We start from the raw sequence: 27,270 nt of genomic DNA on the forward strand, positions 1-27,270 counted from the left end.
CTGAAGTCAGAATAGAGGAAATGTGGGGCATGAGGGGGTGGGAAATGGAAAGGGTAAAAAGAAACAGGGTGGAGGAGTGAAACATTGACATGTAATGGAAGACAGCCAATCCAGGGCTTGTTAGAGTCCTCTTGTCAGGAGGAAGTGCTGAAGCAGGTGTACTAATAAAATATTAATGAGTATTCATGTATTCTGAGTAATGGATTTGCGTAGAAAATGTAATATAGAGAAGAATAATGCACGCATTTGAAAATTTGATTACAATGAGTGGCCGTCAATGTTCACAAAGTATACTTATCAATGGCTTATTAATATGAAATATGGAGCTTATGTTTGATTAATGTAGTAATACATCATATTAAGGGTTATGCATTATGTATTAGCTTTATTAATTGTAGCCCTTAACTTAGCGAGGTCTTTGCCTAGTTGCACGGCCTCATGTCAAGCTGTATTTCTAAACCGATTAATAAAATGTTTGCTTAGAGAATTAAACTGCGATTTTCCACTGTGCTGTTCAATTGTGCTCGTAGCTGAAAGTTTTTCTTATGAGAACCGATTGCTAGAAGATGCTGTTTTTGCTAAATGTAACTTTATGAGTGTAATGTCTGTAAGAATGTTTTTCTCAGGAGAAGAACAATGGAGACACTGACTGGAGTACATGCTGCAACAATATTGTTACCTGACGAGCCGGATGATGAGGACATTACAAGAGAAGCCAGTCAGCGACATGTGAACCCAGTACGAGTAGACAGTATAGATGTGAAGATTTAGTTTTATTGGAAAAAGTGTGAACATGCGATCCCTTGACGAATAGGGACTTGGGAAGTAGTTTTAGGCAATCTAACTTAGCCGGACTGCACTGAGAAGTCACTCATTATGCTTTTGCCTTTTGCCACAGCTATTATTTTCTTGAGCGTCTTGACAAGACACATGCTTAACTTTACTGCTTAAAGACTGTGTTTTCTGAACTGTGATGCTGAACCCTGATGCCTCGCCGACCGAACTGATATCCTGATGACGAAGGCTATCATAGCTTGCTGATCTATTTGAGGAGAGGTATATTACTACTGATGTGTTTCCTAAGACTGTTTGCTTTTTCTTTCTAGGTACCAACCGCACTATTTTGATAGAGCCATAGTCAGATGTTTTCCAAATTTGTGTTTATTAAATTGTTTTGCACATAGCCCAACATGCTGATGCTAACCTGGTGTTAGTTAAGGATCCTTACTAATGAAAGTCTGCTATAGGGAATAACATTTGATGTCCTTTCTTTGCTGAATCTAAATGTATGTGATATCATTGGTGCAACTGTTCTTTTTATTAAGTTGCACTGTAACTTTAGAATGTGTAGTGGTTCAAGCTTTGATTAGATTACGTTTCTTTCATTGATTTGGACACCCATTGTTTTTTCTGTATGTTTATCATTTGATTTTGAGATTAATATACATGACATTAGCATTGTTAATATAGGGAAATAAATATTCTAACTTTTACTAAGGGTGTGGTTATTCATGACTGAAAAGTCATGGTGTGTGACAATTACTGATTCAATTGATTACCAGTGCTATTGATTATCATTGATTATTGATGTTACTGATTAATTATTGATCTGCATGTACTGAATCTATGGTGGGAACATCTTAAAAGCAAGTCAAAAGGTTAATCGACCTATTCGCATCACCTTGTAAGTTTACTTATCAAGGTCAGACGCGCTAACAGAAGTGGTGAGAGATGTTGGGTGGTACCTTCCATCATGACAAGATTACCACTGAGAGAAGAGTGACACTGGCTGGAGACAGAACGTTTGGATTATATATTTCTTTCCTTTCTACCCACTCCCACTTCCACTTCCAAGTATGTACCCCTCTTATGTACTTCCCTTACTTCATTCTTTTCCATTCAGTCTATTCCTTAACACACATGGGGAAAATCATGGCAATGTACCCACTCACAAAGTTCATAGATGCAAATAATGCTATTTTACCTTTCCCCCCCCCATTTAAAAACATCCTTCGCCCAATGTTAGTGGCCGAAAAGTAAGTCAACAGCCCCTGATTGGGTGTTCCCAAATGCTCGTATGCATGACATTTGTCCAAAAAATGAAATGAAAATAGCTTTAAAAAGTGATCACTCTACACTAACTGATCACGTGGTAAACTTGTGCATGGTTATCAATGTAGCATAAGTAACCGACCTACCTTTTAATATCTCCCACCTCACTACCGAGAAGCCGAGGAGACACCCTCTTCTTCTCTCGTAAGTTTTCTCAAAACAGGAAGCCGCAACAGGAAATTACCCTGGCCTAACCAGGACTTCAGACTATAACCTAATTTTCCGAACATACAAGGTTCTTCTTAGGGGATGAATCAGTCCTACGAAAACAATTATTTTGCTTACCTGCTTAGTGCAAATGGTTATCTCAAGCTTCACAAATGCAGGCAGCGATGGCAGCAGCACTGCAAGCTTCATTGCAAAGAATAGCGGGACAGCAGCGGTTTTACAGCTCAAAAACAGAAAAGGGACAGCAGTCTAAGGTAGACTCAATCTTTCTCACAAGCACACATCGCCGGATGGGATCATAATTCTACCACTGATTACTGCAAAAACGGTTCGGTTTGGCATGTCAACAACGAATAAATGAAGGTTTAGTAGAGAAATAATATTGGACAGAAAGAGAGAAAGTTCAGTGAGATAACTAAATTGAGAAAAGAGGCGAAGAAAGAAGGAGCACTGCGAAGAAACTAGAAGGAATAAGGACAGAGGGGATAAAAAATAGACATGTGACCGTTTTTTAAAGATCATCACAACCAGGAAGCGTAGGTCGGCAAGGGTAGGAGTCCACGACGGCAACAGAGCGATTTCAAGCTCTTAAAGGGAAGAATAATGAAACCGAAATGAATAGAATACTTGTTAAAATAGATCGGAGTCTGGATAAAGGGGAATTAATGTGCTGAATGAAGGAGCGTTCCTGAAAATTCTGTTTCCCGAAATGCAACCAATATTTCTTTTATATATAAAAAAAAATGGAACCAACTAACTATCATGGCCCCACAAGCACAACATTAGAGGAATTCAAATAAAACAAACAGAAGTGACAGGTTGCAAAGTGAAAAATTAAAGAACTGAACGTGGCCTTAAGGATGTGTTAAAAGCAAATGTTTCCACATTACCTTTGAGCAGAAAAAAAAACTAGAATAGTCTAAAAGTTAGTCACTTAAAGCAATGTCCTTTCTCATAACAGGGAGAGTCACGAGGTTCCACGACTGATGCCAAAGCGCTGGTTATTTTAAACCAGGTAAGCTGAGTACCATACAGGCTGATTGCTCCAACTAATGCATGTACTGAAATTTGACGAAAATCATAGTTACAAGTCTTGCATCCGGATGGAAAACGACAGACAGCATGATTTAGGTCATGTGTTTAAGTAGGAATAAAAGACAATGTAACTCATTTCTGGTAGTCTTAGTTCTTTAGAATGCATTTGGCATTGCTTCATTAGTCTTCCATATACTAAGTAATAACAAAATTTGCCTCTTCATAAGCTAAACATCAGAAATCCTGGGTGCAAAAAGGATTAAAGATGACAGGCTATTATGTCAGGATTTTAGCATCATCAACCTCAGAAGCTAAGGAATACTTACCTCGTTAATCAAATAACCTTCTCTCTTTTAAATTATATTGGAACATAAGGTACTTTTGACTAAAATCTCATATCTAGGTGTCTGTGGTTGTGTCCTCAGCAAAAACTAGGTCAAATGAGCAGAGATATCAATTAGTATTGTGGCATAAATACAGCAAGATAATATGATTAAAAAAAGTATATCATGTTTTTAAAAAAGCGAAAGCAAACTTGCAGAGGGTGAAAAATTTATCAGTGTCATGGCTAAACGAAATAACATCAGGGGCGGCTCCTCCTTTAGGGTGGAGGAGCATCGCCCACCCCCTCCCCCCACGCACCGGCAGCTGCAAACCTTGGAAAGAAAAGGATAATACATTTTATTATCCTTTTCTTTTGAAGGGTTGGGGCCACAGGGGTGACGAGCAGGTGAGGGGGAGTGCTCAGCACTCTCCCCCCACCCCCCACAGCGAATGTATGTTTGGCTGGCCATCTCGGGCAAGCTAAACATACATGTGCAGAAGGCTGTCTCCAGCCCGGCAACACAGAGATCCTGCACAGGCTCCCAGTCTGCCTGGGAGCACCCTTGCTAGGAGCACCCAGCCAATCTGGACGCTGCTTTGAGCAGTGTCAGGATTGGCTGCAGGGCAGGCTGGGAGCCTGTGCCTGCAGCGGGAAGACGGGGAAGGAGCAGCGCGGGCGTGGCGAGGAACGAGGTAAGTTTTTATTTTTATTATTTTTATTTCTCTCGCCCGCCTGCTCTGCCGTGCGCCGCCCACTTCTGATTAACATCAATAACAAGTTTTAGTAAATCAAATTGGCCTTGTCTTTAAAAGGCAAGTTAAGCTCTATTGACTTTGTCAATGTTTTTTTGTATCGACGCTGCTGCGCACATATATATTTTTAATTTGCACTTCCTAAATGGCCCTCTGCATTATTGTATTGGTAAAATAAAAATGTCAAAGTGGTCAAGGATGCAGTCCCATCTACACATATGTGTGCATATATGTGTGACCAATGTGATATGGTGAAAAATGTTCTCTGGTCTCCTTATTGATGGGCACTTAATTCCAGTGGGGGCAAGAAAAGCATTTAGCAGCTCCATCAGAATTAGGAGCGACAACAAACACAACAGATTACTTTACTTTTGTCCACAGGTTTCAGCTGTTGAAAGCAGCCAAAACCTTCACATGAGTTCCCAGGTCAAAGTAAAGAATTATCAGTGGAATCAAACCTGGAACTATTGATTTATCAGGTGATTCCTCATTTCGTAACTGATTTTCGTAATTGTCCAGATTTTGTCCACGTTCAGATGTGCTAGTATTCCCAGTCAGTAGCTCCGGGCACAGGTAAATACCAGCCCATTTACCAGGTCACTCATGATGAGGCCAAATGTGTGTGATGTGCTGCTGTAGTGCTGCTCCTCCATGTCCTATTGCTTATCACTGTCATGACTGACCACTCCTTCCAAGTGGGGTACCTCTCCTCGTCTCTTTTTCACACTACCACCCTCTGTGCCTTTCTCTCCTTTAATTTCTCCTGTTGTCTGTTTGCTCAATATACACACATTTATTTTCCTCTCCCTCTTTTTCAGCCAATTTCTTATCCAAAATCTGTGGTTGCCATGCAGTCATCAGGAATCTTTACTTCCCTGACTTATTTAGACCTGTTGTCCTTATTTCACCTGTTTCATTTACCCCAGATCTGTGTATCGCAGAGGCAGTTTTGAAACTTACTTCAAATGGCGAGAACAGTGCACAATCCATTCAGAGCTGGAACGGAGCTCAAAACATCCTAGGGCTCGACAGAATTGTCCAAGGTCCTGTCCTATGAGAGCTAAAAGAATAAGGGACAGATTTATAAGAAAGTGGCGCATCAGCTGTGATGGGCCACTTTTCTTGTGCCCCCCTAACGACACCAAGTGTGCGTCGTTTTTACAATACGGGGCACCATGACGCACATTAGGACAATAGTGTCAAAATTTATGATGCTATAGTGGTACTTTGCAGGATTAGTGCCATAAATTGTGGCGCTAATCCTGAAAAGTAAAGGGAGGCCCATTGAAAGAAATGGTCACGTCATTTGAATGCCTGCTCTGAGCAGGCATAGAAAATGACGCTAAAAATGGCACAGTGAAATGCTGTAAATTTCACTGCACTATTTCTATGGGCCTCCCTATGGGGGAACGCCCTCCTTGCATACATTATGCCTGGCACAGCATAATGTGGCGCAAGGGGCGCAAAGTGGCACAATACAACCATTGTGCCACGTTGTAAATATGGCAAAGGAGAATGGCCTCCTTAACGCCATGAAAGTGTATAAAAAATATTCTAATGTGGCACCAAGAGGCGTTAGGGCCTTGTAAATCTGGCCCTAAATCTCCAAACATGATCGCACTCTAAGCACACACCAATGATAATTGGTCACGTTCTAAAGGCGATTTCCATGGCAAAGGTCTGGCTGGAAGATGCTGACTAATAATCAGCTATTTTATAGACCACCTTCTGCTACAGTTAAACAATGGCAGGCTGACTTAAACAATAGTTTTATTATCAAGTAGCAATAAGCTATAATGATTGAACAACTAAGGTTTCTGCCCATAATTAGTTTAATCAAAAAAATACCGACCACTCTGTTTTGGTTCACAATTAAACACAGGTTGAAACGTTGATAACTGGACACAGTTTGCGTTTTCCAAGCATTATAAACAAGGATTGGTTTATTGTTTGTTACTTTTAAGTCAGGATGATCCAGCCACGGTAGCTTGTAGGCCGCCTACATTACAAACCTTAATTGCAGGATTTAATAAATTAACTTTGCTAGACAGCACTAAAGCTCTGTGTGGCAGTAATTCAGTCCAATGTGAAGTAATGGTCACAAGTACAATTAAACTAGGCGCGAATATAGCAACAGGAAAAGATGCAATAGTGCACAACCAAGAAAAAAATTGTTCGCGTATAGGTTGAAGTATAACTCAAGCTGAAATTAGAACAAGTACATGCCATACATTGTTGTATTTTCTCACCTTTTCTGTGTAAATTCCTCTAATGGCTTGCAGCAAAGCTCTTTAAAATTCTGTCATGGTACAAGTAAAAGCTAAACAGCAAGTGCACTGCGTGCTGTACTTACATCCACCATCTGTTGCACATGCTTGATAACAGTGCCGTGGTCAGACGGGGGCCACTCTACCACCACCTCTGGGGGCTTATGAGGGGTTGAAGGCTAGAAACAGAAGAGAGACATTTTGGAACACATTTTCAAAATATGCCGCAGTGTGGCTTAAGGCTGTAATGATTCTAAAGTCACCACAGACTCGCATACTAAACCTGACACGACTTCCTTTAGAAAGTCACAAAAACATGCCCTTTACATTCCTTACAGGGATACACTCCCTCACCTCAAATGGAACTCAAGGAATACTCCTATTAACTCCAAAAAAGACAAAAACACGTAAAACCCACTCACTTTAAAAAGAAATGTAGAATGTTATACTTAGTTTAACATACGGTGTCACAATGGACATGTCCACTTACCTTAGACAGTACAAAGAATGGGCCATTTATTCATCCAAAATTTAAAAATGTGCTATGGCTTTGCATTCACTCAAATTAATTGATTCAGTCGGGATGATGCATTGGTAGTTTGAATTCGTTTCTAGGGAGAGACGCAATGACTGTTTCTGCCTTACAATAAAACCATGCTAGAGTCAATGCATTGCCCTTCAAGAAGCACATGAATCTGCTCCTCACTAATATTCGCCTATCTGCTCATAATGAATAACGTGTCTGTTCAATCAGTTTGGAGAGTCTATCATTTTGCCAAATCACGCGTTTTAATGAATCACATATATAATATAGTTTTCTCATAACAGAGGGACATCTTGAGCGAGCCCATTTGCTATAAGAGGCCCAACAAGAGTGGACCTGATTTGTACTGTAAATAACCAGCACAAATGTGCCTATTCACCTTCGAGGGCCACCATAAGAGTTGTAATTTTTTTTTTTCAGTGAACTGGTGTTAGTACAGTACACCAGATCTTTTGTACATTCACATCTCTTGAGGATATGGAAAGGCTAAGTAATTATCCGTACAGCTCAAATAACGAGCAACGACAAGAACGCTTTGCTAAAAGTAACACATTTGTTTATACGCTGGTAACCATAGGAGAAGTTACAGTTAAAATACTCTAAAATAAGATGAGCCCTTGGCTATGGAAGTTTAAGTATAGCCCCCACCTCCATCCAACCAAGCCCGCCTCCTTCATGCATTCCCCTTTTCTTACCAAGGTCCGTGGATTTTTGGCCTCTCGAGAGTACGACAACTGGTAAATTTCATCTTCTGTGTAGAATAGGTCCAGGGACAGCTGAAAATACAAGACATTTGATAATTAGTTTGTCAGCGTAGGCTAATCCAGTGCAACCACCTGTCACTCAATATTCCCTGTCCACTTTCCAAGTGGAAACCAACCACTAAAACAGATTGTTGCCTATAAATAAGGGCTGCAGCAGGCAATCAGAAGAAATTAAAATTGCTTTATTGACATGGTTAAACTAAGAAGCCATGGCCTGTAGATTATCCTTTCCTTTAGCTCAATAATCAATCCATGCCCTCTGTGATGCTTGATATTTCACTGGTCCACAACGTCTAGCAACCGACCCATGATGCTCTGGCTCACAAAGGAGTGAAAGAAGCTGAGCGCAATGTCAAAGGCAGATTTTGAAAGCAAAATACCTCTCTCTCCAATGGTTGATAAAGTATCAATAGAAATCTACCAATTAGACTGCAATAAATCTGTTAGCCAACAAGAAGATGACCAAAGCAAAAACAGAGCACGCTCCCAAATAGTTAGATCCCATATTAAGCCATTTAATTTTTCATCTAGGGTACCAACTTCTACAAAAGTTATGCAAGGATCTAAAATAATTACTGTTAGAAATGGGGTCTCTAGTTGGCAGGGGTATCCACCTTTGTCCAAGTAGGGACCACAATCTTAGGGTAAGTCACACACAGTCCAAATCATCCTATGGCCACTCACTGGTAGCTTGGCACTGAACAGTCAGGCTTAACTTAGAATGCAATGTGTAAATTATTTGTGCAATAAATAATACAGTAACACAGTGAAAACACCACAAAAATACACCACACAGGTTTAGAAAAAATAAATAACATTTATCTGAATAAAATAAGGTAAAAACGACAAAGATTCAATAAGTACAAGTTGAAATATAACTTTTGAAAGCTTCAAAGGAGTCTTAATCCTCAGAAATAAACAGTTGTCTCTTTGTTCCACACAGTACCTGGTATGCTTAAAAAATAACGACACACGGAGATCGCAGAGGAGGAAATGCATGGAAAAATAAGGTGGGATGTCGAACTTTCCAAGGCGGCACAGAAGATGTATTGTTTCTTTCCACGCTGCAAGGAGTTTGTGTCATTTTTTGGCACATAGTCTTGGTTCCTCACTGCGATGCAGGGTATTTTGACACCCAGGGATGGTGTGAGGAAAATCCTTGATGCGACGGAAGAAGGCACGGGCGCTGCGTCGATCCGGTAGGCGATGCACCTAATTTTCCATCACAAGGCAGGCGCTGGTCAAATTTCCACTCAAGAAGTAGGGCTGCATCGTTCCGGTCGGCTGTGAGGCGATTCTTTGGTCGCAATGCAGGCTTCTCATCAATTTCAGCAGGCAGTGCATCGATTTTTGACGCAGAAGGAGTTTCCTGAAGAGATGAAGTCTCTTTGGACCTGAGACTTCAGAAAACAGGAGGCAAGCTCAAACCAAGCCATTGGAGAGCACTTTTGGAGAAGGGAGAGTCCTTCTCAACACAGTCAGAAGCCAGCAGGGCAACAGAAGGGCAGCAGTCCTTCTCAGCAATGAGGTCCAGATGAGTCCTTTGGGCAGCCAGGCAGCTCCTCTGACAGGGTGCAGGTGTAGGTCCAGAAGTGTCTGCTGGAGTCAGAGACCCAGTTTATATACCCAAAAATGCCTTTGAAGTGGGGGAGACTTCAAAGAGTGGTTTTGAAGTGCACAAGTTCCCCTTTCAGTTCAATCCTGTCTGTCCATTGTGTGAGGGCAGGCCACTGATCCTTTGAAATGTAAGTGTCAGGGCCTCCATCCGTCCTGCCCAGGAAGACCCATTCAATATGCAGATGAATGCAGGTGTGACTGAGTGTCCTGTGTTTGTGGTTATCTGGGTGAAATGCACAAGGGAACTGTCAACCAACACAGACCAGACATTGATTGGAGACAGGCTGTATGGCACAGATGGTTTTAAGTACAGAGAAATGCTCACTTTCTCAAAGTGGTATTTCTAAAATAGTAATAAAATCCAACCTCACCAGTAAGCAGGAGTTTCATTACCATTCTGGCCACACTAAATATGACCTGGTTACCCCTTTCAGATCAGAATTTACCACTCAAAAAGTATATGAGGGCAGACCTAATGCTAGTCTATGAAAAGAGCAGGCCTCACAGTAGTGGAAAACAAATGTAGGAGTCTTTCACTGCTAGGACATATAAAACACATATGTACATCTCCTGCATTTTCTCTACATAGCACCCTGCCCTATGGATTACCTAGGGCCTATCGTACCGGTGAGTTGTATGTAGAAAAAGGGGAGTTTAAGGCTTGGCAAATACTTTTAGATACCAAGGGGAAATGGCAGTGGAACCGCACACACAGGACTTGCAATGGCAGGCCTAAGACATGGTTAAGGGGCTACTTATGTGGGTGGCATAATCAGTGCTGCAGGCCCACTAGTAGCATTTAATATACAGGCCCGGGCACATGTAGTGCACTTTACTAGGGACTTACAAGTAAATTAAATATGCCAATTGGGTATGAGCCAATGTTACCATGTTTTTAGGGAGAGGGCACATGCACTTTAGCACTGGTTAGCAGTGGTAAAAGTGTCCAGAGTTCTAAAGCCAGCACAAATGAGGCCAGAAAAAGGAGGAAGGCAAAAGGTTTGGGGTGACCCTTCAGAGAGGCCATTTCCAACAATTACTTAGCAGAAAATAAAAGAGACTTTAAGAGAATGTCTAACTGCAAAATTTCAAGCCTTGCTAACTAAGCTCTGCTTATATTCTTACCTCTCTCCACCCACATATTACAAATCTAAGGTGCATTATCTTTCACTGCTCCCTCAGGGACCACACCATCCCTATCATTTCCGAATGTGGAGACACCTGAGAAATGTATTTTTATTACAAGTTGAAAATTCACTGAGTCAGCTGTCGACTTGGCTAGACCCCAAATCAGAGTTAAAGTCAATACTACTTACTTTGCTCCCTCAAACAAGCGCTGATTAATAAATCCGTGTTGCACATCAATTACAATGAGTTAGTCAATGGTTACGTTAAAGGAGCCAAAACATAAAATATTTTGCAGATGTGGGAATAGGCCTTCATCAGTCTTAAAGGATGCACGCAGATCCAGATAGTGGACTTCCTTTGCCAAGCATCTGCTCTTCGGGGCTTTCTTCAGTGCCTGAATGAAAGACATTGCTCTCAGGTCCAGGACAAGAGGAGAAAATGTGGGCAATAGAGGAGGGTGATCAACTGTGTTAAAGGCTACATAGAGGATATGACGTATGAGAACGCAATGCTGGTACCTGTGGTGGGCTGCAGAGGTAATTATGTTGGCTTCATAGGTGAGAGCAGTCTCAAGCAAATAGAGCCATCAAAATACTATTTGGACAGGGTCCTGTAATGTGCTTATGGAGAGGTTCCATATCAGTTTGTTGAGCACCTGTGCTTAAAAGTGAGACTGACCTGTACCTGGAAACCTTTAAACTTTCCATCACTGGCTACTTGATTAGCAGGTAATAACAACTGTCTTAATCTAGGGGCTTAGGTATTGCGAGGGAGTGAATTTGTGAAGGGTTTAGTAAGGTGAGAGAATGTTTAAAAGGACAGGGCAAATAGTTTACAAAGTAAATGATAATCTGACAATTACTTGGATGTTACCGATGCATGTTGTGTTTGGTGTAATGAGGTTTCGTACCATACAGTTTATTTTCATATAACTCGTTGTGGAGTTTTCTTTGTTATGTATTTACTGCCTAACTGGTGTTGGGTGTGTGTCGGTCAAATGCATTACACATTGCCTCTGGGATAAGCCTGACTGCGCGTGTCAAAACTACTGATGGAGTAAGCAGGGGTTATCTTGGGTGTGTATCTCTCGTGTCCTGACTAGAGTGGTGGGCCATGCCTGGCTGAGGTGCCTGCCCTAGCCAACCAGGAACCCCATTTCTAGCAGTCTTTTGTTGCACAGGGATGAGTCCTTGGTAAAGGAGCTGCTGTGCATTTCCCATACCATAGAGTTAGTGACAGTATGGGGTTGTTCTAACTCTGCATTACTAGGGATACTACTAGAGATGCTTCCATAGGCCCCGAGATGCAACAACTGAAGGTGAAAGAGGGATAACAATGGTGCCAAGGGCCCTTGTGCAATCAAGGAAAACGAGCTCCTAACAGCCAGTTATTTAGTACAATACAGCTATATTTAAGGTTCACTGGGACCTTAGTCCTTTGGGCCCCATTGTCAGTGCACCTGATTCACCGCCTATAATTATGCCCCCGTTAAGGAAATGGCTGAAAGCTGCGCAGGTGAATCCACTGATTCGCCTTAATTAGTGGTGGGGTTTTCATGCACAGTGTAATTTGTATAAGGGGGATGGGAGCAGACAGGCCACAGAATGCTTCCAGAATGGCCAACAGGGTCCCTTGTCTATTATTGAGAGGAAAGATGTGTTAGCATTTTGGCCATTTTTGGCATAGTTACACTACACAGTCTTCAAGATAAGATCACCAAAGGAGTTCAGTGCGGCATTCATTAAGGAAAAGTACCTTCTTTCTGTTCTGGTTCAAAGCAAGTCCCACTCCATAGTGACCAACAATAAATGCTGCAAAATGTAGCTGCCTTTATACTCAATCACACTGTATCACAGCAATTGCATATTTTATCACAGGATAGAAAGGCAAAAAAGTGTCAAATAAAACTGTTCTAAGCCGAAAAGATTATGTGAAAGCAGCAGTTAATTCTCCTAGCAGCATCCAAGTTGATACCCTTGTGGATGCTCCAACTGAGGTCAAAGATTGTAAAACGTAACTCTGCCTACCGTCAGAAGGTGAACCACATCCTTGTTGAATGCAAAGGGCGCCTCCGCCTGCTGCAGCTGCTGAAGGTCCAGGATCTGGTGGTACAAACTCTGGAGCTTGCTCAGGTTGATCTTGTTGTCCTCCAAGAAGCTGGGTAACGCCTCATTCAGAGACACCAAGTCCTTCAAATGCACGCCCACTATAGGGATCTTGAATCCCGTACACTCGCTGTATACTCGTCGGTAGGTGCTGTAGTTACTGCTAGAGGAGAGTAGCTCTGTCATCTCGTTAAGTGTCTACAGTGGGAGAGAAGACCAGGCTCAGTATTTGAGGCCTTATGTTTTTTTCTTAACACCATTCACTATGGTTAACTGAAATGAGCCAATGCTTGGTATCTACTGTGACACAGACAGCTAATGCAAGACCAGGACCAAACTGCCCTATGAACCAATCAGGCAGTGCCCGAAAGGCTGGTCTGATAGATCAGCATGTGGGCCATTTGTATGGTTTTGTGGGACTGCTGCATGGTCTGATGGGCTGGTTTTTATTGTTGATTTCCAGGATATTAAAACAAATTTCCAACAGCAAGCTCAAACCCATGCAATCCTCCATACTTTGCAAAACAAAACCTATACAGCGAGTTTTTACAAGTTCAAAACTGCCTCAATTTGGAAACAAAAGACACTTTTTTAAAGCTATTTAATTCACTAATAGCAGCCACTTTTATTTTAGTGTCAATGCCTGTTTTGAGTCCAAGTCCGACCCTGTGCTAGACCAGTAAAACTACACCTGTGGCATAAACCTTAATGAGTATGCTGAGAGGAGAAATTAGGACAAAACCATCCACTGTAATGTGTGATGGAAAGTATAAAAATCCCTGGGTTAGTCTACACACCACACAGCTCTTCCAAAGTTTGTGTAGATGGGTCACAGTTGATTGCTTGTAGACAGGGTCGAATTGGGAATGCGGGCATTTGTCGATGGGCCGGTGCCTCAGGGTCACCAGTGGGCTGTTTTTTTAGTTTTAGGGCCTCTGTAAACCTGCCCAAGAAAATTACTTTCTTTCCCAGTCCCTACCAGACCACTTTAATGTGATGCCAGTATAATGGACACTCCCTTGCTATGCTGTAAACTGAGTCTGGGAACCAGGTATTACTTTAGCTTTTGGGGCATTCTCACCTTGGCCCCCTGCCTCGCACGGCCTGCCCTCCTAGAAGCAGTGTCATCACCTTTAGGCCACGGTGGGTGTGGGGAGGGTGGAAGTATGCAGGGGCCTTGGGGCCACATGATTTTGTGCCTTTGGGCCATTCTCACCTAAGCCTCTCTGGAGCAGCAGCAGTGTGGTTTTTTGACACCTCCCTCCCCAGGTCATTGCCCTGAGGCTATAGTGGGCTGGGGAGGGGGTAAGAGTAGTAGCCATGATAGGGGCCAGGTGTTGTCACCTCAGCCCAAGTGTCTTTTAGGCCTTGTTGGGGGTGGCGGGAAGCAGGGGGTTGTATACGTTTGGTTGTAGCACTATAGTCAGAGCTGCAGATGTTGGAACTAGGTTAGAGTCACAGGGTCAGTTCAACATACTGTGATACTAGGCAAATCACTTAATAGCCACACCGAAAATAAAAATTAATTTGATCTTGTATAATGTAAATGGTGCTGATGTACATTGCTTTAGGGCCTTTGGCCCGAGTTCACGCTATATATAACTACTGTTGGACTTTTGCTTTTGCAGGGTCATCCCCAGACTTTTTTGCCTCCTGCCTCCTATATTTTTCTGACATGTTGCTGTTGGCTTTTCAACTCTGAGCACTTTACCACTGCTAACCAGTGCTAAAGTGCATATGCTCTCCTGTTTAAATTGTATGTAAGTGGTTTATCCATGATTGGCATATTTGATTTACTAGTAAGTCCCTAGTAAGGTGCACTAGAGGTGCCAGGGCCTGTAAATCAAATGCTACTAGTGGGCCTGCAGCACTGTTTGTGCCACCCACATAAGTAGCTCTGTAATCATGTCTCAGACCTGCCACTGCAGTGTCTGTGTGTGTATTCTTACACTGTAAATTCGACTTGGCAAGTGTACCCACTTGCCAGGCCTAAACCTTCCCTTTCCTTACATGTAAGGCACCCCTAAGGTATGCCCTAGGTAGCCCCAAGGGCAGGGTGCAGTGTATGGATAAGGTAGGACATATAGTAATGTGGTTTATATGTCCTGACAGTGAAATACTGCCAATTTCGTTTTCACTGTTGCAAGGTCTGTCTCTCTCATAGGATAATATGGGGGCTACCTTTAAATATGATTAAAGTGTAGATTCCCCTAGAGAAGAGATGGACAGGTGGAGTTTGGGATCCCTGAACTCACAATTTAAAAATGCATCTTTTAGTAAAGTTGATTTTGAGATTGTGAGTTTGGAAATGCCACTTTTAGAAAGTGAGCATTTTCTTGCTTAAACCATTCTGTGACTCTGCCTTGTTTGTGGATTCCCTGTCTGGGTCAGTTGACAGTGGGGTTGTTTTTCACCTCACACCAGACAGTGACACAAAGGGAGCTGGGGTGTGATCTGCATTCCTGATTAGCCATCTCTGCTAGGAGGGAGGGGTGGAGTGGTCACTCTCATCTGAAAGGACTGTGCCTGCCTCTGACAATGCTGTCTCCAGCCCCCTGGTGTGTGTCTGAGGCCTTGCCTGGGCAAGGCAGGATTTCACAAGAAGGTGTGAGTCCCCTTTGAAGGAAGGTGACTTCAAAGTCTAAAATGGGTATAAGAAGGGCATCCAAACTTACAAACTTGAGAAACACTTCTGGAATCAAGGGGAACCTCTGCCTGGAGAAGAGCTGATCGCTGAGGAACAAGTGCTGCCCTGCCTGTGACTGTGCTTTGTGGAGCTTTCCTGCAGTGCTGCTTCTGCCTGAGTAAGAGGGCAAAGACTGGACTTTGTGTGCCTTCCATCTTGAAGAAGAAATCTCCAAGGGCTTGATGTAGAGCTTGCCTCCTGTTGTTGAAGTCTCAGGGATAGCAAAGACTTCTTCCTGCCAGCACCTGGAGTCTCTGGAGAGACCCCTACTCTGCTCTGTGGTGCCCTTCCAGTTCCTGGGACCCTGAAAGGAGAGGCTGGCAGCCTAAGGACAAAAATACACGCACCGAGCACCGTGCGGAGAAAAGATCGACGCGAATCCGATCGCGGCTGAGAAAACGACGCGACGCCGGCTCCGCAGCTGAGAAACGACGCCGCTGGAAACGCGACCGGAGAATCGACGCCCGGAGCAGGAGAAACGACGCGCAGCATCGCTGACGAAGGCTGAGAGATCGCAACCAGCGCCGCGGGACTTCGGACCGTCGCGTGGCTGGCTTTTTCGACGCGCCTCGCCGAGCCGAGCTGTTTTCGACGCATATACCCGTGCAGGGTTATTTTCGACGCACACCGCCTGTGCGGGGTTATTTTTGCCGCAAACCAGGTACATTTTCACGCTAGCAGCGCTAGTGTGGTGTTACAACTACCTAAAGACTCTTTTTATTTTAAACCTTTAAAAAATCATAACTTGACTTGTGTATGTTGGATTTTTGTCGTTTTGGTCTTGTTTTGTCTAGATAAATATTTCCTATTTTTCTAAACTGGTGTTGTGTCATTTTGTAGTGTTTTCATTAAGTTACTGTGTGTGTTGGTACAAATACTTTACGCCCAGCACTCTGAGGTTAAGCCTACTGCTCTGCCAAGCTACCAAGGGGGTAAGCAGGGGTTAGCTGAGGGTGATTCTCTTTTATCCTAACTAGAGTGAGGGTCCTTGCTTGAACAGGGGGTAACCTGACTGTCAACCAAAGACCCCATTTCTAACATTGGTGACCAGCGGTCGGGATTGGACTTGTGTTTGTACTTGACATACAGTGATTAAGTGTACACTACTGTTTTGATCTCAGACCACTACGTGACCACATACTACTTGTCTTGTGATTCTGCTTTTTGTTCTCTGATGTCCTCCTGGAAGTATTGATGATATTTTTGGACTTTGTTTTTTGGTTGTGAAGCCTTTGCAGAAATGGAAGTCAATTTCTGGCACCTATCTATGTATAAAAAGTGGCAGCTTAAAGCATTCTGCATGGAAAGGGGACTGGCTGTGAACAAGGAATCCAGAAGGGAGGATCTTGAGTCAGCCCTGTTTCAGGATGAATTGAAACGTTGTCAGGCAACACCACCAAATGAGTCTGAGGAGGATAACTACTCTGAGGAGGAGGACTACTCCAAAGAGGAGGGCAGTGGCCCTGAGGAGGGAACAGAAAGAGATGATAGGCTCCTAGCTCGAATCCGGAGTCTGGAAGAGCTTAAGAGGGCCGAGGAGAAGAAAGCCTTAGTCCTGGCAGAAAGGAGGAGGGACTTAGAGATTAAAAAAATGATTTATGCTTACGAGCTTAAATTGAAAGAGCTGGAAGTCATGAGGGCTGAGTCCAGCTGGAATGGTGGCAGCAACAATTATATATCCAGTGATGCTGCAGAAGTACACATGCCCAGAGAGGTGGTGCCCTACTTGAAGGAGGGAGTTAACACACGCCAGGAGGTTCAGGGGTATGAGGTAGCTCCAGTGATGCACAGGGTCTCTGAGGTGGATTGGGGAACTGGCATGGGGAGTCATATTCCTACTGGTGGGAGGGACACTCTACTGACTCTAGTTGAGAGTGACAGGGAGAGGGGTTCCCCCCAGGTAGAAGTCCTGGTTATGGAGTGTGAAAACATCCCAGAAGAGTGTGGGTTGAGTGTCAGGGACAGTCAGGTACTGTCTCACCAGTCTCAGGAGGGTGATGTGGGGTGCTTTTTCAAAGCAGAGTCACTGGATGGCTGGGTGAAGGGTACTTTGGTTAATTCATGTGAGGGGCTGAGTGATGTAATTGCTGGAGAGCATATGTCTAGTCCTTATTTTCCCGAGCTATGCCAACACCAGGTGGAGTGTGAGTTCTCTGACCCCAGGGAGCTTACAATGGAGGCAGACTGCTGGGTGAGTACCCGAGAGTCTGAAGAGGCATTTGGGGGTGCTCCTGAGAGGAGTGGTCTAGGTAGTTCCCAACCAGGTGAGGTAGGGAAGGATAGTAGTGTCCCAGGTAGGTCCCAGTGTAGTGGGATGGGTGAGGGACCCCATGTCCAGTCTCAGAGGAGAGGGAATGGGGATGGGTTGAGGCCCAAGGTGCCCGAGATCCGGTCCCAGGTCCTGGAGGGTTCCCTGCGGGAACACCAGGAGGGTAGCCTAGCCTGTACCATAGGGCCATCTGTTGAGGGAGACCCCACAGTGTCAGGAGAACTTGGGGGGGCGGCTGTAGCCAGCGTCCCACCAGTTCTGGTGTCTGGCAGTACCACTCCTAGTGAGGGGGTGCAGAAGTCCAGACAGAGGGTTGAGAGGGGGTTGCGGACCCCAGTGGAGAACCTGGAGGGTCAGGGGTCAGCTCTGAGAGCAGAGCCCCCCATGAATGACCTTGGTGAGACCATTTCTGGGTTGGGGGGAATCCAGACTCTGTCAGAGGGGCAGAGGTCAGGAGACCTGCGCCAGCCAGACTCTTGTGTGGCCCTTCGGGACAGTGTGTCCCTTGAGGGGGGTAAGTGTGCCCCCCTGGAAGTCCTGGTGTGCCAGGCAATGGTTCAACCGCAGGGTGGTGACTCTGGGTTGAATAATCAGGTTCAGGGGGTAAACTCTGACCTGATGGGGGGTAAGTGTGCTCCCCAGGAAGTCCTGGTGTGCCAGGCAGTGGTTCAACCGCAGGGTGGTGACCCTGGGTTGGATGACCAGGTTCAGAGGGTAAACTCTGACCTGGTAGGGGGTAGGTATGCCCCCCAGGAAGTCCTGGGTTGCCAGGCAGTGATCCAGTCTGTGGGTACAGGCCCTGGGTTGGGAGGCCAGGTTAAGGGTGTCCCCCCTGACCTGGAGGAAGGGGCTACTGCTAACAGTGCCCCTACCATGTTGTCTTCTGGGGGAGCCGCTCCTAGTTGGGTGGTTCAGGACCCCAGAAGAGAGGGCAGGGGGAGGGAAGCCTCACCCCTGGCCCTGGTCCAACCTGAAGGTACAGACCCCAGGTTGGAGGATCAGTTGCGGGTTAACATCCCTGCACTGATGGAAGAATTGTGCAGGACTGCTTCTACAAGCACCCTGACAGTTTTTGACTCTGGGGGTGCCGCTTCTGCAGGGAGGGTACAGAGCCCCAGAGGGGAGGACCAGGGTCAGGTTGTCATCCCTGACCTGGTGGAAGAGAGAGTGGTCAAAGGGTGCCAGGCACCTGGGGCTACCACCCCCCACTCTCCACAGTCACAGTGGTTAGAGAGGCCTGAGGTCGGGCTCTCATCCCTGACAGTTGTCTGGGGCCACTGTGGCTTGCTGTCCTGGTGGACAGAGTTGCCCCTGGGGGGGGAAGGACGAGAGTCACACCCCAGGGGTGGAGTGGGCAACACCATTGTGTTGGCCCTGGTGGTACTATCTGCCCATTGCAATACATCTGTGAGCAAAGTAAAGTTAGGTGTTGCACAGATGGTGTCTGTAGATGTGGAGAAGGGTTCCCCATGGGTTAGCTTAGTGGGCCCTGAGAGTATGGACAGAGGGATCCAACTGGAGTCAGGAAGGCGTAGAACTGGAGCATGCCCCTGCTGTTGTGGGCCTGGGTCCCTGTTCTATCGCCCCAATCAGGGAAGTACATCAAGGTATTGATTGTTCTCCCCTGGCTTTAGGCTGGTAGGGGGTCGTGTTGGACTTTTGCTTTTGCAGGGTCATCCCCAGACTTTTTTGCCTCCTGCCTCCTATATTTTTCTGACATGTTGCTGTTGGCTTTTCAACTCTGAGCACTTTACCACTGCTAACCAGTGCTAAAGTGCATATGCTCTCCTGTTTAAATTGTATGTAAGTGGTTTATCCATGATTGGCATATTTGATTTACTAGTAAGTCCCTAGTAAGGTGCACTAGAGGTGCCAGGGCCTGTAAATCAAATGCTACTAGTGGGCCTGCAGCACTGTTTGTGCCACCCACATAAGTAGCTCTGTAATCATGTCTCAGACCTGCCACTGCAGTGTCTGTGTGTGTATTCTTACACTGTAAATTCGACTTGGCAAGTGTACCCACTTGCCAGGCCTAAACCTTCCCTTTCCTTACATGTAAGGCACCCCTAAGGTATGCCCTAGGTAGCCCCAAGGGCAGGGTGCAGTGTATGGATAAGGTAGGACATATAGTAATGTGGTTTATATGTCCTGACAGTGAAATACTGCCAATTTCGTTTTCACTGTTGCAAGGTCTGTCTCTCTCATAGGATAATATGGGGGCTACCTTTAAATATGATTAAAGTGTAGATTCCCCTAGAGAAGAGATGGACAGGTGGAGTTTGGGATCCCTGAACTCACAATTTAAAAATGCATCTTTTAGTAAAGTTGATTTTGAGATTGTGAGTTTGGAAATGCCACTTTTAGAAAGTGAGCATTTTCTTGCTTAAACCATTCTGTGACTCTGCCTTGTTTGTGGATTCCCTGTCTGGGTCAGTTGACAGTGGGGTTGTTTTTCACCTCACACCAGACAGTGACACAAAGGGAGCTGGGGTGTGATCTGCATTCCTGATTAGCCATCTCTGCTAGGAGGGAGGGGTGGAGTGGTCACTCTCATCTGAAAGGACTGTGCCTGCCTCTGACAATGCTGTCTCCAGCCCCCTGGTGTGTGTCTGAGGCCTTGCCTGGGCAAGGCAGGATTTCACAAGAAGGTGTGAGTCCCCTTTGAAGGAAGGTGACTTCAAAGTCTAAAATGGGTATAAGAAGGGCATCCAAACTTACAAACTTGAGAAACACTTCTGGAATCAAGGGGAACCTCTGCCTGGAGAAGAGCTGATCGCTGAGGAACAAGTGCTGCCCTGCCTGTGACTGTGCTTTGTGGAGCTTTCCTGCAGTGCTGCTTCTGCCTGAGTAAGAGGGCAAAGACTGGACTTTGTGTGCCTTCCATCTTGAAGAAGAAATCTCCAAGGGCTTGATGTAGAGCTTGCCTCCTGTTGTTGAAGTCTCAGGGATAGCAAAGACTTCTTCCTGCCAGCACCTGGAGTCTCTGGAGAGACCCCTACTCTGCTCTGTGGTGCCCTTCCAGTTCCTGGGACCCTGAAAGGAGAGGCTGGCAGCCTAAGGACAAAAATACACGCACCGAGCACCGTGCGGAGAAAAGATCGACGCGAATCCGATCGCGGCTGAGAAAACGACGCGACGCCGGCTCCGCAGCTGAGAAACGACGCCGCTGGAAACGCGACCGGAGAATCGACGCCCGGAGCAGGAGAAACGACGCGCAGCATCGCTGACGAAGGCTGAGAGATCGCAACCAGCGCCGCGGGACTTCGGACCGTCGCGTGGCTGGCTTTTTCGACGCGCCTCGCCGAGCCGAGCTGTTTTCGACGCATATACCCGTGCAGGGTTATTTTCGACGCACACCGCCTGTGCGGGGTTATTTTTGCCGCAAACCAGGTACATTTTCACGCTAGCAGCGCTAGTGTGGTGTTACAACTACCTAAAGACTCTTTTTATTTTAAACCTTTAAAAAATCATAACTTGACTTGTGTATGTTGGATTTTTGTCGTTTTGGTCTTGTTTTGTCTAGATAAATATTTCCTATTTTTCTAAACTGGTGTTGTGTCATTTTGTAGTGTTTTCATTAAGTTACTGTGTGTGTTGGTACAAATACTTTACGCCCAGCACTCTGAGGTTAAGCCTACTGCTCTGCCAAGCTACCAAGGGGGTAAGCAGGGGTTAGCTGAGGGTGATTCTCTTTTATCCTAACTAGAGTGAGGGTCCTTGCTTGAACAGGGGGTAACCTGACTGTCAACCAAAGACCCCATTTCTAACAACTACCAAAAAAAAACGAATAAAATAACTGGATTCCAATGAGCCTAACCAGATGGCGAGCCATGAAAGGGACGATCAGGGGACGTGGGCCTTTTTTGGGAGTGCAAGGGCCCAACTATGATCCCAATCCGACCCTGCTTGTACATACCACAATGTGTTTCTATCACATAAAATTTTGACGCATAAAATTGTACCCACAAACCTAAGCACGTTAAGTATATCCTCTTATCTGACCTAAACACTTAGGGCAATTGGTTGATCTCGGAAAGCACGGTTTCAAAATTCTCAGATGCAATCATGATTTAGCTTTTTTTTTTTTTTTTTTTTTTTTACAGTTCACAAGAACTGAAATGACCAGACACCGTGAAAAGCGATGTTGCAACGCCTTTACTGCTACTTCAAAGCCATCACAGGAAATTGCCTCACAGGAAGTGACTTCATCGTCAACGCAGGCTCCACACTGTGTGTACCACATAGCAACACCAAACACAGGAAGCAGCATTATGCTGCTGGACACATTTAGCACCTGTGCATCATATACCCTTTCCACAGACAATGTTCATGAATTGTGTACACACCAGGAAAAACTTTGAATCGAGTGGCGCAGTCTCACTTTGGACATTGCTACACCCAACTAGAAATGGGCCCTTAAGTGGCTAAGGGGATGTACTAATTTGCTTACGACCTCCTAAAAGGATTTAAAATACCCTGGCAGATACGTATATAGTATGGCGCTGTTTTTCTCTGAATAATTTAGGAACTTTGACAAATATGCCTGTCTCTTGAAATCATCTAAAGCTCATGGGAGACCTACAAATCCCCTAAACCTAAGTAAGCATTTTACACTTTGCAAGACTGCTCTCTGGCGCATCCTGGAAAGCAGCATGGCACGAAAGTGTATTCCACAGGACCTTTATCCAGTGTTTTTCGTGGTAGAATGTGCAGGTCTGACCGCGGATTTGTTATTTCAACCTCATCAATCTACATACAATTTCCAGCCTATTCTCTCCGAAATTATTAATAAACTGGCCCTAAATTTGGATCAATATAGTAAAGCCAGAGTTTAAAAATAGATATTTGCATATATTATATGCCAAAATCCATCAGGAATATGTTCTCAAAAACTCAGATGGGCTGCTAGATATGGTATGTTCTATTTACCAGATTTGAGGTTTTTATTTCACAATCGATTTCTACACCAAAGCGAATGGGAAAAAAGTTGCGGGTCAATTTAACCCAGTAACTGTGAGTAACAATTCAGTAATACCATGTTAAACTTCAACCCAAGCAGTCGCCTTTGACATGATTAGCTATGGAGTAACTTGCAGACCTGCCACGTCTGTGGTCCCCCTTACTGCCCAAGAGAAACTACCACACTACCTCTTCCTAAAGTAATTTCCAGGTTGTACTTATTATATGCAAAAGACGAATGCAAAAAGTGAATAATATAACCCAGAGTTAGCACCAACAAGTTATTATCATAAAGTAAAGCAATGACAAACCCAATTGGTTTGGCTTTTTCTGTGCATGTTCATGCAGGTGCTAGCGCAGGTGTATTAATAAAAATTATTAATGAGTGTTCATGTATTCTGAATAAGGGGTTTGTATAGAAAAAATAATACTATAGAAAAATAATGCACGCATTTAAAAATGTGATTACGAAGAGTGGCCGCCAATGTTCACAAAGTGTACTTATTAGTAGTTTATTAGTAGTTTAATATGTTGAAATGTTGAATATATGTTTGTCTAATGTTTGTCTAATATAGCAATATTTCATATTAAGGGTTATGCATTATGTTCTAGCTTTATTAATTGTAGGCCTTAGCTTAGCGAAGGTCTTGGCCTACTTGCCAGGCCTCATGTCAAAGCTTTATTTCTTAACGTTTAATAAATGGCTGTCCTAGAGAGTTAAACTGTGATTTTGCATTGTTTAAATGTGCTCATAACTGAAGGTTGTCATGAGAACCGAACGCTAGAAGATGCTGTTCTTGCTAATGTAACATTTTGTGTGTGATGTGTGTGAGACTGACTTTCTCAGGAGAAGAACAATGGAGATACTTACCGGAGTGGAAGCTGCAACAATATTGTTACCTGACAAGCCGAATGATGAGGACATTGCAGCACATCCAATCAAAGACATGTGAACGGAGTAATAATAGAATTCATTGATTTGGAGTTTTAGTTTTATTCGACGAAGTGTGAACATGCGATTGACTGACCAATGGGGTTTTGGTAAATAGTTTTAGTCGTTTTAATTTAACAACACTGCACAGGGAGAAGACCGGTTCATTGCCCATTTTTCTTGCTGGCCGAAAGGTCAATATTTTCTTGTGCGTCTTGCCAAGAGAAGTGCTTAAGTTTAATTCTTAAAGAATTTGTGTTTTCTGTACTTTGATGCTGAATCCTGATGCTTTGCTGATCGACTGATGTCCTGATAGCATATTTGCTTTTCCTTTCTAGGTACCAACTGCACTGTTTTGGTACAGCCATTGTTAGATGTTTTTCATAATTGGTGTTACTAAATTGTTTTGCATGAAGCCCAACATACTGATGCTAATCTGATGATAGTTAATGATCCTAACTAATCAAATTGTGCTAATAGGTAATGATCCTTGATGAATTTATCTGCTGAATTTGAATGTATGTAATTACTTTGACGCAGTTGCCTTTTTTAGGGCCGAGCCTGCGTTGCAGGCGCTCGCGCATGCGTATCGCAGCGAGAAGCTTTAGTGTTTAGAAAAGGGCTCAGAGCCCTGTCGACGTCACGTCTGTTTTTCATTGGTTCGTGGGCTTGCCTAATAAATTCTGCTTGCTTTCATTAGTCGAAGGCATGCATACATCATGCCTTTTCTGGTGGCTAGCCCTCCTCGAGCGCATCGACCAAGTACAGAAAACATGCGAGGCTCGCTGTTTTCTGTCCGGCTGGTGGACTACTTTTTCTCTAATTTACTAGCGCGAGTTCGCTTGGCAGAAGTCGAGCGCTTTACATAGTTAATTGCACTTTTTCAGGTTACGTACATAAATGCACTTTTGCCAATAGGTGAAAAGTCGGGTTAGGAGTTTACAACGCTATCAGCTCTAACATAAGCAAAAGCGAGACCCGTTGCATTGCAAATGCTTGTTATTCATTTGTACCATAACCTTAGAAAGTGTTTTGGTTCAAGCTTTGATTAGATTATGTTTCTTCTGCCACTTTGGACAGCCAGTATTGTTTCTGAATGTGTTTCATTTGAATTTGAGATTAATCTTCATGACCTTAGCACTGTTAATATAAGGAAATAAATATTCTAACTTTTACTAAAAGGTGTGGTTATTCATGACTAAAAGATAATGGTGCGTGACAGTTACTGACTCCATTGATTATTACTGTTATTGATTTTTGGTGATTATTGATGTGCATTGGTTATTGATTTGCATGTACTGGAGCTATAATTAGATCATCTTAATTGCGAGTCAAAGGGTTCATCGACCTATTTGCGTCCTCTTGTAAGTTTACTTATTAAGGTCCGATGCGCTAACAGAGATGGTAGCAGAGGTAATGGTTAGTCTCCTGAAGAGCTTATCATAGACGTCCGGTACAGGGTAACAGGTGCTAACAGTGTTGGTAAAGAGAGGTGAAGGTTTGTCTCCTTAACAGCCCATGATAGTTGTACAGAGATAGTAACAGAGGTGAAGGTTCATTATTATTGAGATTTGGATTTTGTTTTTCAATGATGCTAATTGGAGAGAAAATGTATCCTGAAGTCCAGAAATGACTTTCCAGAATCCTGGATCCTGCTAATGGTTGTTTGAGGAGGTTCTCAGCGTTCTAGTGACAGTATGAATGACGTAGGTTGCGCTTGCACTTCTTATGCAAATCGCAGGTGAACTGTGGGGTTTTTGAGGGTTTAGGGAGTTTGCATACTCCAAATTAAGTTGTAGAAGGAGTGTGCATACTCTGCAGTGTGAGAGTAGGGAAGTCATCGAACTTCATATGTGTGTGTCGCTTTGTGCTCACAAATTGTCCACGTGGTTGTTGAAGTACGGACCATGCGTGGTCTAAGACTCTGGAGTATATTGAAAAGTGTATGAGACACTTAGGGGGTCATTCTGACCCCGGCGGTCTAAGACCGCCGGGGCCAGGGTCGGCGGGAGCACCGCCGACAGGCCGGCGGTGCTCCCAAGGGCATTCCGACTGCGGCGGTAAAGCCGCGGTCGGACCGGCAACACTGGCGGTCTCCCGCCAGTGTACCGCCGCCCTTTGGAATCCTCCAAGGCGGCGCAGCTAGCTGCGCCGCCGAGGGGATTCCGACCCCCCCTACCGCCATCCAGTTCCCGGCGGTCCGCCCGCCGGGAACCGGATGGCGGTAGGGGGGGTCGCGGGGCCCCTGGGGGCCCCTGCAGTGCCCATGCCACTGGCATGGGCACTGCAGGGGCCCCCGTAAGAGGGCCCCTACAAGTATTTCACTGTCTGCTTAGCAGACAGTGAAATACGCGACGGGTGCAACAGCACCCGTCGCACCTTCCCACTCCGCCGGCTCGATTACGAGCCGGCATCCTCGTGGGAAGGGAGTTTTTCCCTGGGCTGGCGGGCGGTCTTTTGGCGACCACCCGCCAGCCCAGGGAAAAACTTAGAATACCCTCCGCGGTCTACTGACCGCGGTGCGGTATTTCGGAGGGGGGAACTCTGGCGGGCGGCCTCCGCCGCCCGCCAGAGTTAGAATGACCCCCTTAGTTTTATTTTGTAATCTGTCTGATGTAGTAGGTTGATCGTGGTCAACAAGTTAGAGTGTGAGTCAAAGTGAGTGAAATAAAATTTAGACTGAGATTTGGCGAGTCCTATATGCACCAGGACAGACCCATTGACCAGCTGAGAGTAAAATTTGCGGGTTGAATTTTGCTTGCGAATCTGGGAGACCGAGAAAGAAGGAGTAGCTGTTAGAGCGAGAGCAGTCAGTGAAAAATCTGTAAGGTTTTTGAAGTGATTGTGTTACCTTTCCTGTAGTAAACCAGCAGATTTGGTTTTTGGTTTTTAATTGTGCTTGCAATTTTTGCATTAGTTTTGTGTCAATTGGAGTTTGGGAGGACAAGCCGCAAGACTTTGTCAGCCGCAGTACGTGTGAGTGTGATGTCATTGGAGCTGCTCTGGGATAGGTCGGTAAGTGAGAAGGGCCACTCACGGATTGGCAGCCGTCCGTGAGAGGCAATTAGATGAAAAAGTAGGTGGAAGGAATCTTGGGATTAAAAGTCACATCTTGATTTGATTTTGTATAACAAAAAGGTTGAAAGGATGACATTTTTCAAAGCTTTCAAGAGTGCTTTAAGGGAGGCTACACCACCAGAAGGTACACCAGCTTACATTGTAAGGAAAGAGAAGGGAGGTGTGCCATGTATTTGGCTAAAACAATGGTGCAAATTGACAGAGAAGGATGGGAACTTAGCATTTCCTACAAATGGGACGTTCAATTTGAGGGTTTTAGAGCATTTAAGGATGGTGCTATATGAATCGAAGCCCCTTCCGAGACCACACAGTTTGAGGCATTAGCGATTTGGGATCTAGTAGCCAGACAGCAACAGCAACAGAAATTCTAGAGGAGGATGAGAAAGGCAGAAAATACTTTAACAAAGGCTAGATGGGGCAGGGATCAGAGAGTTTGGAGGATGGAGACTTTGCACGGAATCAAGTTGTTTCCGGCAATTACGCAGGATAATGAGAAGGACGGAAGGAGAGCTACTTGGAAGACTAACAGA

The 27,270-nt window shown here is 44.6% G+C and overlaps 1 protein-coding gene across 1 annotated transcript in view; it reads right to left on the reverse strand.

The window, feature by feature from the left end:
• Positions 1–27,270, reverse strand: part of LOC138259338 (RAS guanyl-releasing protein 4-like) — a 289,402-nt gene that overhangs the window by 117,845 nt on the left and 144,287 nt on the right. The window contains exons 9-11 of the mRNA XM_069206978.1: positions 12,740–13,015; positions 7,899–7,979; positions 6,746–6,838 (exon numbers count right to left, since the gene is read on the reverse strand). Of these exons, the coding sequence (XP_069063079.1) occupies positions 6,746–6,838; positions 7,899–7,979; positions 12,740–13,015 (450 nt within the window). The remainder of the gene's footprint in view (positions 1–6,745; positions 6,839–7,898; positions 7,980–12,739; positions 13,016–27,270) is intronic.

The sequence above is a fragment of the Pleurodeles waltl genome, chromosome 9 (assembly GCF_031143425.1).
Source record: "Pleurodeles waltl isolate 20211129_DDA chromosome 9, aPleWal1.hap1.20221129, whole genome shotgun sequence".
NCBI lineage: Eukaryota > Metazoa > Chordata > Amphibia > Caudata > Salamandridae > Pleurodeles > Pleurodeles waltl.